Source organism: Marmota marmota, unplaced genomic scaffold, assembly GCF_001458135.2.
Source record: "Marmota marmota marmota unplaced genomic scaffold, marMar, whole genome shotgun sequence".
NCBI classification, from domain to species: domain Eukaryota; kingdom Metazoa; phylum Chordata; class Mammalia; order Rodentia; family Sciuridae; genus Marmota; species Marmota marmota.
In genome coordinates, this window is record NW_026000101.1 from 4,838,282 (window position 1) to 4,853,298 (window position 15,017).

At 37.9% G+C, this 15,017-nt stretch overlaps 1 protein-coding gene and 1 non-coding gene across 5 annotated transcripts in view; both read left to right on the plus strand.

Moving 5' to 3' along the window:
* Positions 1-15,017, plus strand: part of Elp1 (elongator acetyltransferase complex subunit 1) — a 56,245-nt gene that overhangs the window by 32,186 nt on the left and 9,042 nt on the right. For all 4 annotated transcript variants that reach the window (XM_048783241.1, XM_048783239.1, XM_015492213.2 and 1 more), the window contains 6 exons: positions 919-1,042; positions 1,888-1,985; positions 3,119-3,320; positions 5,672-5,733; positions 12,829-12,891; positions 13,194-13,254. In XM_048783241.1, the coding sequence (XP_048639198.1) occupies positions 919-1,042; positions 1,888-1,985; positions 3,119-3,320; positions 5,672-5,733; positions 12,829-12,891; positions 13,194-13,254 (610 nt within the window). The remainder of the gene's footprint in view (positions 1-918; positions 1,043-1,887; positions 1,986-3,118; positions 3,321-5,671; positions 5,734-12,828; positions 12,892-13,193; positions 13,255-15,017) is intronic.
* Positions 13,721-13,854, plus strand: LOC125610736. Its single transcript, XR_007340736.1, has one exon. It is a non-coding gene; the product is annotated as a small nucleolar RNA SNORA42/SNORA80 family (small nucleolar RNA).

Here is a 15,017-nt window from a genome sequence, read left to right on the forward strand (position 1 = left end):
ACTTGCCTTTATTTAGGTAGCATTATGTCTGCCACCTGGGCATAGGCTTCCACTGCCGCCACCCTGGTAGCCTGGCTAGTTCTCTCCTAGTAAACCCTTCCTGCCCTGCCCCTGTTCAAGGACTGGGTGAGATGCTCTTCTGTGGCACCCAGGGCCTATCCCTGCATAGCATAGTCTCCTACAGTAGCCGTTTCCTGAAGTGAAGGGCTATGTTTCATTTTTTATACTTATCCAATGTTTAATAAATATTTATTGATGAAATAATTTGGCCCAAGTTACTTCCAGATCACAGTCATGAGCATTTAATTATTTCCATTTTCCCCCCAGTATTGTTACATGTATTCATCCGTTTGTCTTATGAACAGAAAGCATTTCTTCTTCAGGAAGAAAAACAATTGACTTCTAGGGCATGGCCCAGGGTTAGAAAATGATATGAAGATGGGTAGTGCCAATAAATGCTAGGTCCGTAGGACCTCTAAGTTTTGTGTCAACTCAGTATGGTTTACCTTTGTTTTACCTGTGCTCTTTGTAAATGGGGGACACAGAATGTCATGAAAACAGTATCAAGAGCAGTGCCGTGCACTGTTAGGAGAAACTTGGGTGCCTTAATTGCCTCACTTATATAGTACAACCTTGTTTTCCTAAACCTGTGAAGTGAGTGGCTTTTCTGAGACGTAGTTAAGGAGTAGACATTATTATTCCATATATGAACTAATAACACTATATGGGAAAGCATTTTTACCAAAACTTCTTCAATGTAGTTTGATTTTAGGTAATTATGTAATATATAATTAACACAATAGTGCACTAATGTATTTAAAATCATATTGCTCTGAGTTTATTGCTATGGTTAAATGTTATATATTTATTTTCATATGTAAATATCAAAAGTAATAATATTCTCATTTATTTTTTTAGGATCCCAAAGAATATCTTCCATTTCTTAATACACTTAAGAAAATGGAAACTAATTACCAGCGGTTCACTATAGATAAACACTTGAAACGCTTTGAAAAGGCCATTGGCCACCTCAGCAAGTGTGGTAAGCTTGAGGATTAGTATGTTTATTTTTGCTTCAAATCTTCTTTGGAACCAGGCAAGGTATGAATTAAAGGTTATTTTAGAAAGAGACTGATTTGATTTCAGTTTCCACTCCTGAAACCTGTAACCATGTTGTCTACTCACCTTATTTTGCCTTATTTTCTGAAAGGCTGGGGGTACACCAAATTGGCTAGGAGGTGCTTCCTACCCAGGAACATAGATCAGATCCTTTTTGGGTTATGAGCACCTCCTAAGTTCTGTACCTCAATCAAAGCACTATACTACCCTTCTGATAGTGTTGGCCCCACGGGAAGGAACCCTGACATGTCTGGAGTGGGTGGCAGGGCCCTGTCTAGTGCCCTGAGAAGACACAGTTTTAATTGGTAGTGACAGAGTAGAAAAAGAACGGTGCCTGTTGATCTCCTTCACCTGGTCCCTGACCTGTGCTGGAGCAGTTGGGATTCTATACTGAGGTTGACCTGGGGACAAGGAAGAATCTCCTAGGGTGCTTGTTAAGCATTCAGCTCTGGGCTTATTTGGAGAGACTGATTCAGCTGGTCTAAAGGAGGACCAAGGTATATGTGTAATAAGCTCCCCAGGTGAACAGTGTGGGAAGAATTCCTAGTAGAATGCTGGTCCCAATCAGTGCTTCTCCTGCCTCAGAATCTGCCTCAGAATCTGCAATGGTGCTCATTAAAAATTCCTGAAGTCCTTCTCCAGGTGCTTAGTTTATGTAAAGTCTTAAAAAGGTCCCACATTAATTTTGTTTGGGGACTGTTGGTAGAAATGAAATCCATTTTGCTTCCAAAATCTTAAACCTTGTTTGTGTGAATCTTATTCCTGCAGGACCTGAGTACTTCCCAGAATGCTTAAATTTAATAAAAGATAAAAATTTGTATAAGGAAGCTCTGAAGTTATATCCGCCAAACTCCCAGCAGTACCAGGTGTGTGAAATAAGGCTTTGTGCTTTGGTTGGAAAGGGTAAGTGAGGGTCCTGAGACCATAATGTCCTTGGTTTCCAGTTTTGTCCTGACACTAGTTAGCTTCATCTTGAACTTCTCATCTAGGGAAATGGCCCGACCTGTCATGAAGAATCACTCGGGGCAGAGACCAAGGGGTTGACCCTGACTGCTCACCTAGAACATCATAGCTGCTTCCCTCCTGCCCTCCTCTTGTCTGGCCTCTGGTCTGGCCTCATGCTGTATGATGATCTGTTTGAAAAATACACATGTTTCCTGTTAATTTCAGGAGAAAGGGAGTCGGTTTGGTGGGAGTGTTTTTTTGTTTTTTGTTTTTTTTAAAATAAGTATTTAGCTTTTTTTTTATATTCCAAACAACTTTGCTTATAAACTTAATGTATTATGTGATCCTCATAACCTGGTAGGGTGTTGTGGGCAATTTACAGATGAGGACACAATCTGCTATAGCTACAAAGTAGCAGACCTGGGATATGGGGCCCAGGCTGACCTCCAAGTCCCTGCGATTAACCAGCATGCTGATGTTGGGATTTTCTCTTCATTTGCAGATTACACACATGCCTCTCCTGCTAGTTTTGGTAGCACCAGCTTCTTCCACTCTCCACAGTCCCTGTTACTTGGAGATAGTTCCACAGATGTTACACTGTGTAACAGTGCCTCTGCCAGCACTCTGCCCTGCCCTTCCTTCATGTGAAGGAATTTTTGTAGAAATTGTCTTCTCTAGAAAGCCATTGTTTATTAGATGTCAAACACTGATCTCCCGGAGGACCCTATTCTTATCTGGCAATTCATTCTCTGTTGCCATAAGAGCAGGAACTTGGTGGCAGTTCTTATTTGTTTTATCATTTGTTTGGTTTTATTTTTTGCATAGCTGTGTTCACTGGTTAGAGTAGTGCATATGTAGGTACCTAGTAATCGTTGAATAAATAAATGGTACATCTCCAGTAAGGTTTTGCATGGAAAATGATTGAATTAACTTGTCAACCATAGGGTTTTCCCAAGTGATTCCTGAGACTCAATTATTAATAATTAAGGCAGCCTACTCTGAAGCTTGAAGAAATTGTCACATTTCCTTACCATCTTATCTCCTGTTGTCACAGGCTATCAGCATTGCTTATGGGGAGCACCTGGTGCAGGAGCAGCTGCATGAGCCAGCGGGGCTTGTGTTTGCCCGTTGTGGTGCCCACTCTAAAGCGCTCTCAGCCTTTCTGACTTGTGGCAGCTGGCAGCAAGCCCTCTGTGTGGCAGCTCAGCTTGATTTGACCCAAGACCAGCTGGCTGACCTTGGTAGAACTCTGGCAGGTGAGCATAGTCATTTATTTTCTACTTCTCTAAAAGGTTTTTTCTACTGTTTGGTTTGGAAATTTTGCAAATAAATTTGAGGCAGCATACATTGAGTCAGTCTCATATTCACTGACAAAACTTAATTTAGAATGATCTATTGTAAAGCAGGGTAAAGGTTAAACTACTACAACAAGAGTCCCAAAATATAGCATTCTAAAGAAAGTAGTTTCTTTAGAATGCTATATTTTGGGACTCTTGTTGAAAGTGGAGGCAGGTTGGTAGTTTCTCTCTCATGTAAGGACTGGTGAGTGAGCCTGTCAGTTTCTTAGATGGTTACAGCTTGGTTCTCTTTCCATCTAATATTCCAGTTCTTGGAGAAGTGGCGGAGAGTAATAGGAAGACATTTATTTTTAAGTTGGAAATGACCTAGAAGTTACACTGTTTGTTCTACTCTATCGTTTACCAAACATCTATCTGTGGCCACACCTAACAGTGTAGCTGGGTGGCCATGTGCCATGTAAAAAGGTAAAGATGAATTTTGGGATGGAGGCATTCTGTCATAGACGTTGATTGTTGGAGTCCATAATAGAAATTTCCAAGAATGGAGTGTAGGAAAAGGCCAAATGTATAAGCAGCCTGAAAGAGTGGAGGCAGGTTGCTGGCTTTGGGGTCTAGGGATTAGGGTTAGTACCAGGGTCTGATTTCTTTGAGTGGAGGAGAGGGTGAGGATGTCTGTGAGAGGAGATGAGTAGGGCCCTGGCCTTCTCAGCAGTGCTTGAAATAAAGGAATGACTGGTATATTTAGTCCCTGCCTTTCTCTCCTAGTCCATTTTCTGTGGCTAATAGAACAGTATCACTTACCTGTAGACTGGGTTGTAAAGAAAAGAGGTTTTTTTGGCTCATAGTTCTGGTTCAGGATCAAGGGCCCCCATTTGCTGATGGCCTTCTTGTTGGCAGTACTGAGGGGGTATGCGCATCTGTCACATTGAGAGATTGAGTGTGCTTCCAAGTGTGTTAATGAAGCCAGGTGCAGTAGCACATACCTGTAAATCCCAGCAATTGCAGAGGCTGAAGCAGGAGGATCACAAGTTTAAGGCCAGACCCAGCGCCTTAATGAGACTCTCAGCAGTTTAGTAAGACCCTGCCTCAAAATAAAAATCTGATGTCTCTGGGTTCCATCCCTGGTACCAAACAAACAAACAAAAATTGTGAGTGTGTGTGCGTGTGTGTGCGTGTGTTTTCTGATCTCTCTCCCACTTCTTATAATACCACTAATATTCAATCATAAAATCCACACTGATGACTCATCTAATTCTAATAAGTCCCCAAAGTCCCACCTCTAAATGCCATAGTTGGATTAAATTTTCACATCTTAACCTCTCAATGGGGATTAAACTCCAACATGAGATTCTGAGGGGATAAACCATATTCAAAAAGCCTTGTAAACACTGTTATGGTTTCAAAAGAAAATAAGCTGTCCTGAAAAAATTCCTAATTATAGCTTATTGAATTTATATACATATTCTCTTTTGTTATTTGTATTATTCCTTTTTCTGTGGGATTAGAAAATGTGTGAGATTATCATTTTTCTTATTCTGATTATTAAGATCTGTAGGCTTCTCTATAATCCCTCTTTTTACAAATGTTGATAATTATTTTGGGCCTTTTTATTATTCTGGCTTTATCATTACTTTTTTAGAAATATACACTATTGGTAGTTCATACCTTTGAGCTCTGTTCTTGGCGGATCTAGTAGCTTCTCTGATATTCTTTACAACTCTTAGCCTACTGTTTACCATGTCTGTGATGGAGCATACCTGACTCTCTGAGGTGAAAGGTGTGCTGGGCCGTGGGCAGAGGTCTTGAGCATTGTTGTACAGTGGGGTCACTTTGTGTGCCCATTTACCTGAGGCAGTTTACACAAACTAATAGAAGAAAGAAAACGATTTAAATAGTGGAGATGATCCTACCTTTTTTTTTTTTTTTTTTTTTTAAGTGATAATATGCCCTGGAGTGAGCATGAGATGGGAGATAAGCCTGCCTCTTAGTAAGATGTGGGTTACATATGCCCCTCGTAGGGCCATTTATCTCATCTGGGCTGATTGATTCTAGGAGCTAAGGACACTGTATGACCCCAAACATAAGCCATCTACCTCCATCTAGTGCTCAACCAAAGAAACAGCAGCCTCTTCCTGTTAATTCCCATATGCATGCATTTTGAAGGTTAATTTTGACTATATGATTTGCAAATTCTTTTTCTAGATTTTTTAACTGCTGTTTAAGATAGGACTCCATGGTATGTGTACTTACTCCCTTCACAGAGACTTACAAATTGCATAAGATAATATTGTGAAATATTATCTTTGCAGGAAAGCTCGTCGAGCAGAGGAAGTACAGTGATGCGGCCATAGTTCTGGAACAGTATGCCCAGGTGAGCTTACTGTTTTCCCTGTAGAGCCCCAGTCAGCAAGAAGGGGCTTGCTGGTTGCACTTTACTGATAGTGAAAATTAAAGGAACTGTTGGTAATCATTAGGTCCTAAGATAGTGGGAGGGTCTTCTATCTTGCTGACTTGACTTAGAAATTCAGTTTAATACATCTCTAAATACAGATTGAGTATCCCTAATTCCAAATCTTAAAAACTTCAAAATATGAAACTTTTCAAGTGCCAATATGATGCACAGGTAGAAAATTCCACACCTGACCTCATATGATAGGTTGCAGTCAAAATGCAGGCACACCAAAAATACTGTATGAAATTACTTTCAGGACATGTATAATGTGTATACGAGTATCAATGATATCCACAAAATATCACTTTGTGTATATGTAAATATTCCAAAACCTGAAGAAATCCAAAATACTCAGATTCCAAGCCCTTCACATAAGGGATTCTCAAGATATAATTTCAAATTTTGTGGGTTAGAATCCTGTAGAGCTCTAGTATAATACATGCTAGTAATCTGACCTTGGTAAAAAGTACTAAATTCATCTGAAGGTAGTTGTGCTTTTTATGTTGACTTTACCAAAGTAGAAACAGTGAGAAAAGGATCATTATATAACAAAGTAATTCAACTTTAGATACACTTTTGGCTTTTCTTACCATTCTGTCTGTTGGAAATGTTTCTTTTTGCCTCTGGCAGTTTAAGGAGTTCACTTGTACAGCAGATTATAAGTACCCATATGAGCTTTTGCTAGAATTGTAGAATTTTTTTGTAAAAATAATAAAAGTGTGCTTTGACACTGGCCAAGGACTAACAGGACACAGATACCCAGTTGATGCCAGGGATTTCTGCCTTTTAGAATAGATAGTTCATTTTTAGTCTGGCTTCCTTTACTCTTGTAATGTTTTTGAGATTCATTCACATTGTAGCTTAATCAGTAGCTCCTTGCTTGTTATTGTGGAGTAGTATTCCATTGTATGGCTGAATCAAAATTTGTGGACATGTTCACTGTGATGTACACTTAGATTGTTTTCATTCTGGGGTTTAAAGAATAAAGCAGTTTTGAGCTATAGTAACAAAAATGGCATAGTCTTGGCACCAAATTAGACACGTAGACCATTGGTACAGAATAGAAGACACAGAGACAAACCTACATAAAGATAGTTATCTCATACTGGACAAAGGAGCCGAAAACATACATTGGAGAAAAGATAACTTCTTCAATAAATGGTGCTGGGAGAACTGGAAATCCATATACAGCAAAATGAAACTAAACTTCTATCTCTCACCATGCACAAAACTCAAAGTAGATCAAGGACCCAGAATTAGACCAGAGACCCTGTGCCTAATAGAGGAAAAAGTAGGCCCAAACTTCATGTCAGATTAGAATCCTGACTTTTGACTCCTAAAGCACAAGAAATAAAATCAAGAATTAATAAATGGATGGATTCAAACTAAAAAGCTTCTTCTTAGCAAAAGAAGTAATCAATTATGTGACCACAGAGCGGGAGAACATCTTTACTACACGCACATCAGATAGAGCACTAATCTCCAGGATATACAAAGAGCTCAAAAAACTTAACAGCAAAAAAACCAAACAGTCCAATCAATAAATGGGCTAAGGAGCTGAACAGACACTTCTCAGAAAGAGATACATAGTCGATCAACAAATATATGAAAAAATGTTCAACATCTCTAGTAATTAGAGAAATGCAAATCAAAACTAAGATTTCATCTCATGCCAGTCAGAATGGTAGTTATCAAGAATATAAACAATAATAAGCTTTGGTGAGGATGTTGGGTAAAAGGCACATTCATACATTGCTGGTGGGACTGCAAATTGGTGCAACCACTCTGGAAAGCAGTATGGAGATTCCTTGGAAAACTTGGAATGGAACCACCATTTGATCCAGCTATCCCACTCCTTGGTCTATACCCAAAGGACTTAAAAACAGCATATTACAGGGATACAGCCACATCAATGTTTATAGCAGCACAATTCACAATAGCTAAATTTTGGAACCAACCCAGATGCCCTTCAATAGATAAATGGATAGGGAAACTTTGGTATATACACACAATGGAATATTACTCAGCATTAAAAGAGATTAATAACATATTACTTGTTGAACCTCACATTTAAATGAGCAAATGGCTTATCATTAGTAGTAATTTATTTTTTCACATTTTAGGAGATAACCAGATTCAATAATGGGAGTAGAAAGTAATTGAATGAAAACTGATTTTAGAAAATACCTCCTTGGGTCTATACTCCTGTGGTATTTATTACATTTTGGGTTAGCTTCAACTGTTAAGAAAGATAAATGTATATAAATACATACATACATATATATACACACACACACACACACAAACAACACAAACACACAACACACACATACATATACAGTAACAAACTGAGTTCTTTAGGAGGGGAACAAAGTGATGTGTTCTAGAGTAATGTGTTTTGTTTCTGTCTTCTAGGCAGTGAGAGTGGAGTAGGACACAGTAGACAGATTTATAATGTCATGAATTATTTGTTTCTGTGAAATCCTATAGGGGTATCACTATTACTTGGACTGATGAGAGGAAGTTTAAAAAACATACTTATCATGAAGAATTGGCATTTCCTTATCATGTACATACTGGATCTGAACATCAGGGCCTTTAATATTCTGTACTGATTAATCCCTAGGAATGCAAAGAATAATAAATTGCTATGAGAGTATTTTAAATGACTCATTTAAGACTTGCATAGTAAAGCAATAAATATAAGCCCATCTGTCATTAAATATGGGATTTCTTTTTTCTTTTTGTAGTGTTATCTCTTCCACTGGGTGAATCCAGCTTGCCACCTATTTTTGTAAATAAAGCAATACAGCCATCCCATTTGTTTACATTTTGTCTAGGCAGCTTTGAAAATCCAATAACAGCTAAGGAGTTGTGACAGAGATAGTCTGGCCCACAGAGCCGAAAATATTTACTTGTTTAGCCTTTAAACAGGAAAAATATGGCAATTTTTGCTTTCTTGGATTAAGAAAATCCCTTCTAATCCTAGTTCTGAGCAATTTTGTTGTTTTTATCATGACTGGGTGTTGAATTTTGTCCAGTGTGTTTACAACTATGATCTGTTTTTTTTTTTGTTGTTGTTGTTGTTTTTTAGTCCAATGATGATAATAAATTACGCTGCTTGATTCTCAGTTATTAAACCAATATGGCATTCTAGGTTAAACCACTCAGCTATCATTTCTTATCCTTTTCCTATATTGGTGGATTAGAGGATTGCTTGAGGATTTGTAGTTGTGTTCATGAGCGTTTTTTAAGTCTTTGTCTGGATGATGCTGTTCTTATAAAATGAGGGGAAGTGTTCCTCATTCCTTTTTTTTTTCTGGAAGAGTTTGTGTATAATTATGTTAGGAATCTGGCTCCTGGTTTAAGACTCCTGAGTGAGTTTTCAGACCTGACTGAGCAATTGTAGGAGCCTCGCAGGAGAAGCTGCCCCTCCCACACCCTGCCTGGTGCGCTGCCCGTGCACTAAAGGAGGCGCAGCCAAGGACCCGGCCCCTAGCGGTCTTATTCTTCGCATTTGTGCGTTCCTAGCCCTGGTACTTTCATTTCTAGGTCTATTTATCTGAGGCCTTGGGCCAAGTTCATCTCTAGGCACCCCTGCCTTGGCCTCTGCAGTGCAGTGGAGGAGAGGTGACACTTAAAGACACTTTCCCCCAAGCATATCGCTAGCCAGTACTTTTCCACTGCTAGCCACCTCCCCCTTTCAGTCCTCTGCCAAGGTCCATAAAATTCTGTTGAAGCTTTTTGTTCTAGGCTCCCTCAATAGTGATAGAACCCACACATCTGTGCTGGGCCAGGTGACCTGGACTCTGTGCTCTGGTGTTCCCTGGGGGAGAATGAAGAGGAGCTAGGGGTTTCTCTGGGGTTAGCCTCTTGCTTATCCCAGGCTTAGCTTTCAGTTGGGCTTGTTACTCTAGCCAGCTCCTCTGACACTTGGCAGCACATCTCTCTCTTCCTGCTCAGCTTTTGACATACTTTTCCCCTCAAATGTTTGGTAGAACTTATCAGTAAAGCCATCTGGGCCTAAAGTTTTCTTTGCTGAAAATGTCTTACTGTAAATTCAGTTTCTTTAGTAGTCATATGCCTATTAGAGTTATCTGTTTCTTCTGAAGTGAGCTTTGGTAGTTTGGATCCTTCAAGAAATTCATCTAAATTGTCAGATTTATTTACATAAAGTTATGCATAATGTTGTCTTATTCTTTTATTGTCCGTAGGGCCCATAGCGATGTCCTATCTTTCAGTCCAGGTATTGTTTACTTGTGTCTTTGGTTTTGTTGTTGTTGTTGTTGTTGTTATTGGCTAGAGGATAATGAATTTTATTTTTTTTAAAAGATGAGCTATTTCATTGTTTTTCTCCACACTCTATTTCATTAATTTATTATTTCTTTATTGCTTGCTTTGGGTTAAATTTGCTTTTTGTTTTTCTATTTTCTTAAGGTGTTGGCTTAAAAATTACTGATTTGAGACCTTTCCCTCCTTAGTAGTTTAAGCACATGTTGCCATAATTTCCCTGGGCTCTGTTTTAGCTACAACCTACAATTTTTGACATATTGTATCTTCATTTTCTAATTTCCCTTGTGATTCTTTACTGACCTATGAGTTATTTTGAAGTGTTGGTTAGCTTGCAGTATTTGGAGATTTTCCAGCCATCTTTCTGTTATTGATTCTTACTTTAATTCTGTTATGATTAGAGAACACACTTTTTGTTAATTCAGTCCTCATCTATAACCCAGTGTGGTCTGTTTTAAAGAATATTGCGTGCCTGGGAATATGACATCTGTGATGGGATGAGGTGTTCTATCATGTTCATTAGATTAGGTTGGTTGATTGTGCTCTGGGATTTTTTTCACCACTTTATCTGTGCTGGAAGAGAAAATGTTTAAATCCTCATCTGCAGTGGTGTATTTTTCTGTTTCTCCTTTCATTCTGTCAGCGTCTCCATCATGCCTGTCCTTGATGAATTAATTTTGAAGTATTACTCTTTATCATTGTTAATATTTCTTATTCTGAAATTCACTTTGTGTTATTAAGGTAGCCCTTTCAGCTTTCTTTTAACTGCTCTTTTCATGGCGTATTTTTTCCATTCTTTTATTTTTAATGTATCTGTATTTGGTCTTTATGTTTAAGGTAGGCTTCTTGTTGACAACATGTAGTAGTAGTAGATGTTTTTTAATATAATTTGACAATCTTTGCTGTTTTTATTTGTATTTTAGTTTTCCAGCACTAGGGATTGGATCCAGGGGTGCTTTACCACTAACCTCCATCCCTACACAATATCTTTATTTTATTTATTTATTTTTATGTGGTGCTGAGGATCTAACCCAGCGCCTTGCACGTGCTAGGCGAGCGCTGCATTCCACTGCTGAGCCACAACTCCAGACTGACTGCCCCTTTTTATTATTTTTTGAGACTATGTCAGGCTGATCTCAGATTCCCAAGCAGTTGGGGTTGCAGGCATGTGCCACCACATCCAGGCTCATTCGCTGTCTTTTAATTGGAGTGTTTAGACCATTTGCTTTTAAAGAGATTACCAGTATAATTGGGTTTAAACCTATTGTCTCGGTTTTTTTTTTTGTTTTGTCTAATTGATCTTTTTTTCTTTTTATCTCTTTTCTACCCTCTTGGATCTAGTATTTTTTCATAAATCCATTTTATCTCCATTACTGACTTTGAATATTTTAGTGGTTATTCAAGGAGTTACAGTATATACCATAATCATTTATCATAGTATATATTCAGCTAATAATATACCACTTCATGTATAATGTAAGAACCTTACAAGAATATACTTACATTCCCCACTCTTGTCCTTTGTATAATTCACATTTTAATTCTACACATATGATAAACTCTGTAATAATTTATTATTGTTATGATTAGTTATTGTTTAATAATATTTCAGTATAAGCCAAAAGCATTTTTTATTATTTCTTCTCTTTCAAGAGAAGTTAAAAATATAGATTTTTCTTTGACATTCCCTAAGTTTTCAAAAACTTCAGGTAAAGGGCTGGGTTTGTGGCTCAGTGGTAGAACGCTTGCCTAGCATGTGTGAGGCACTGGGTTCACTTCTCAGCACCATATATAAATAAATAAAATAAAGGTTCATTGATGACTAAAAAATAAAATAAAACAAAACTTCAGGCTACTCAAAATGGATCAACAACTTAAATTTAAGAGTTAAAATTCTAAGACTCTCAGAAGGAAACATAGGGTAAACCTTCTTGACCTTGTATTTGGTGCAGTGGATTCTTAAAATTAACACAAAAAGCACAAGCAACAAAAGAAAAGTTCATAATTTGGGCTTCATAAGAATTAAGAATTTTTATATTTATAGACATCATCAAGACTGTGAAAAAACAATCTCTAGAATGAAATAAAATATTTCAAATCATATCTGATAAACGTTTAATATCCAGAATATATAAAGAACTCTTAAAACTCAACAACAATAACAAAAACCCTTTTAAAATGATCACAGGATTTGAATAGATTGTTTTTTCCCAAGAAGATATATAAATGACCAGCACATGAAAAGGTGTTTACCATCATTAGTCATTTTCAGTTTTCTAAAGGTTTGAAATTTTTTGAAAGAAAATATTGGAGAAAAAAATAAATGTTGAAAAGAGCAAAAAGACTTTAAGATTAGTAGTTCTGGTCTGCTGTTTTTTGGAGTGTGGTGTCTTTGTTGAAATAACTTTGGTGGTGAAGCTGGGGAAATGGGCATTGCTAACAGACCTGCCTGGTGGTTTTGATATCACGAAATGTAAAGAGGTCATATTTACCTGTGTTTTGTCATCATGTTGAGGAGCACCACCCCTCCTCTGTCTTTTGTACCAGTGCTTACAGAGAGTAAAACCAGAGTGTCTTAGCATGGCAGGAACCTGCGAGCTGTGATTCTGAGGGGTCTGAGTGGCGAGGTAGGCCAGGGACGTGAAGGCAGCTCAGGGAAGTTTTGTGGTTGGGTGAGGCTTCATCTGACACGCTTACTCCTTCGCTGCTTGTCTTTCTTGCCAGAATTATGAAGAAGCCGTGCTCTTGCTGTTAGAAGGAGCTGCCTGGGAAGAGGCTCTGAGATTGGTAAGAGAAATTCTGAAATCTTCCTATGTTGGGTGCTAATGAGAGAGAGCAGCAAGGGAGACAAAATAAAGTTTGACTGCTTTTTATTAAAGTGAGTTGAATTTCTTGGCTGCTAGGGAGGATCCCTGCTCTTCAGGAAACTATCCTTGATATGCTGAAGTATTTGGGAGTGAAGGATAATACCTGAAACTTAAATTTTAAAAAGTTCAGTGGATGCATCAACAAGTGTATGTGTGTGTGATGCATGTATGTGTACACAGGAAGTTTTCTTGCCTAAAACTGTTATTTTTTTTTCCTCTTAGGTATACAAATATAACAGACTGGATATTATAGAGACCAACATAAAGCCTTCCATTTTAGAAGGTGAGGGTTACATTGTAGATAGCATTTGTTTGGAAGTATAGAGAAGGGGAGAAGAAAGATGGGGGGATACTGTTACTCTTTTTTGTTTTGTTTTGGTACCAGGGATTTAACCCAGGGACACTTTACCACTGAGACACATCCCCAGCCCTGTGACTGCATTTTAAAAGCATATGTTATATATACTCAATCATAATTTTTAAAACTATGCTGAACTGTTAGTTACACATAAAAGATTTAAAACATTAGAACCTATGATAAAACACAATTCAGAATTTTTGTGCCAGGCTGGTGCACACCTGTGATCCCAGTGACTCAGGAGGGTAAAGCAGGAGGATCACAAGTCTAAGGCCAGTCCCGGTCACTTTGTAAGGCCCTGTCTCAAAATAAAAATGACTGGGGATATAGCTCAGTGGTCAAGTACCTATGTATTTAAAAAAAAAAACCAAAAACCACAAATCTTTGTAATGTATGGGTTTGGATTATGGCAGGCCCGGGTCACTGGGCCTGTCATAGGTCCTTTGCCAGAGCAAACTCTGGTTGTACACCATTGTTTGGCCTCTGGGTTTGTGGGCTGCTAGTACTGAAGTAAGTTGCCCAGTAAGGGGAGAAAAAGGAATCTTTGTTTGGGGGAATAGTTGGTAAATTTGAGTATGAACTACATTAGGTAATAGTATTATATCAGTGATAAATTTTCTACATTTAATCTTGTGGCTTTATAAGATAATATCCTCATTATTCTTAAGAGATAAATGCTGAAGTATTTGGGAATGAAAGATAATATCTGAAAGTTCTATAGCCGTGTGTGTGTGAGATGCACATATGTGTACACAGGAACACATATGCACAGAGAAACAGGCAGAAAATAGGCAAAATGTTAACAATTGGTAAATCTGTGTGAAGGGTGTATGTGTCAAACTATTCTGATTTTTATAAAACTAGAAGTAAAAAATAAATAAAAAGAACCTTTGTACATGATGTTTATGTATGGTTCCTAGAGAATGAGTGAATATTAGAATTCTAGAATATTCCGATAGCCACTGGGATCCTTTAACAAGATGGGAAAAAACAAAATCAATTTGACTTCTAGAAATCTTAGGAATGCACATTGGTTTTAATCTCTTACTTTTTAAGCAATCTGTCTCATAAAGACGTCTGGCCTTTCTGACATTTGCATTTATTTATATTCTCTGCCTTCCTGCTCCTCCTGTCCCCATCCTCACCAGAACTGTTGTTGGGGTACTTTTTTCACTATTCGCTTTAATTGTCCCTAACTGGATACACGAAGCATCCTTCCTGGTACTGTGACAATTCATTTAGCCAACTCTTACTTGGATCTACATGACTAATGAGAACATGAAAATATGTTAATAATTCATCTGCACAAGCCTAATACCTATTAATAACATGGGTCCTTGGATAGTACCATTTTGATTTTTTTCCTATATTCGGCTAGTGACATTTTTTTCTTTTATTATTTTTCCATTGGAAGATAATTTTCAAAAATCCTTAGGTTCATTTATTCTATACCCCTAGGCATTTTGAGCTATGTTTAGGAAGAAACATTCAAGTAACTTTCTTCCTATTTTGTTAATAGCTTCCTGTGCTCTCCCTTTATTTGCCAATCTTTTGGATAGATTCCAAGTCTTTGTTCAGAGGATTTTCAAGTGTAGTGGTAGGTATGCTGGAATGATACTGATGAACTCAGATCTGGAATCTCAGTTTCCAGTTCATTAATGCTCATTAAGGAAAAAAATCCTGCTGGA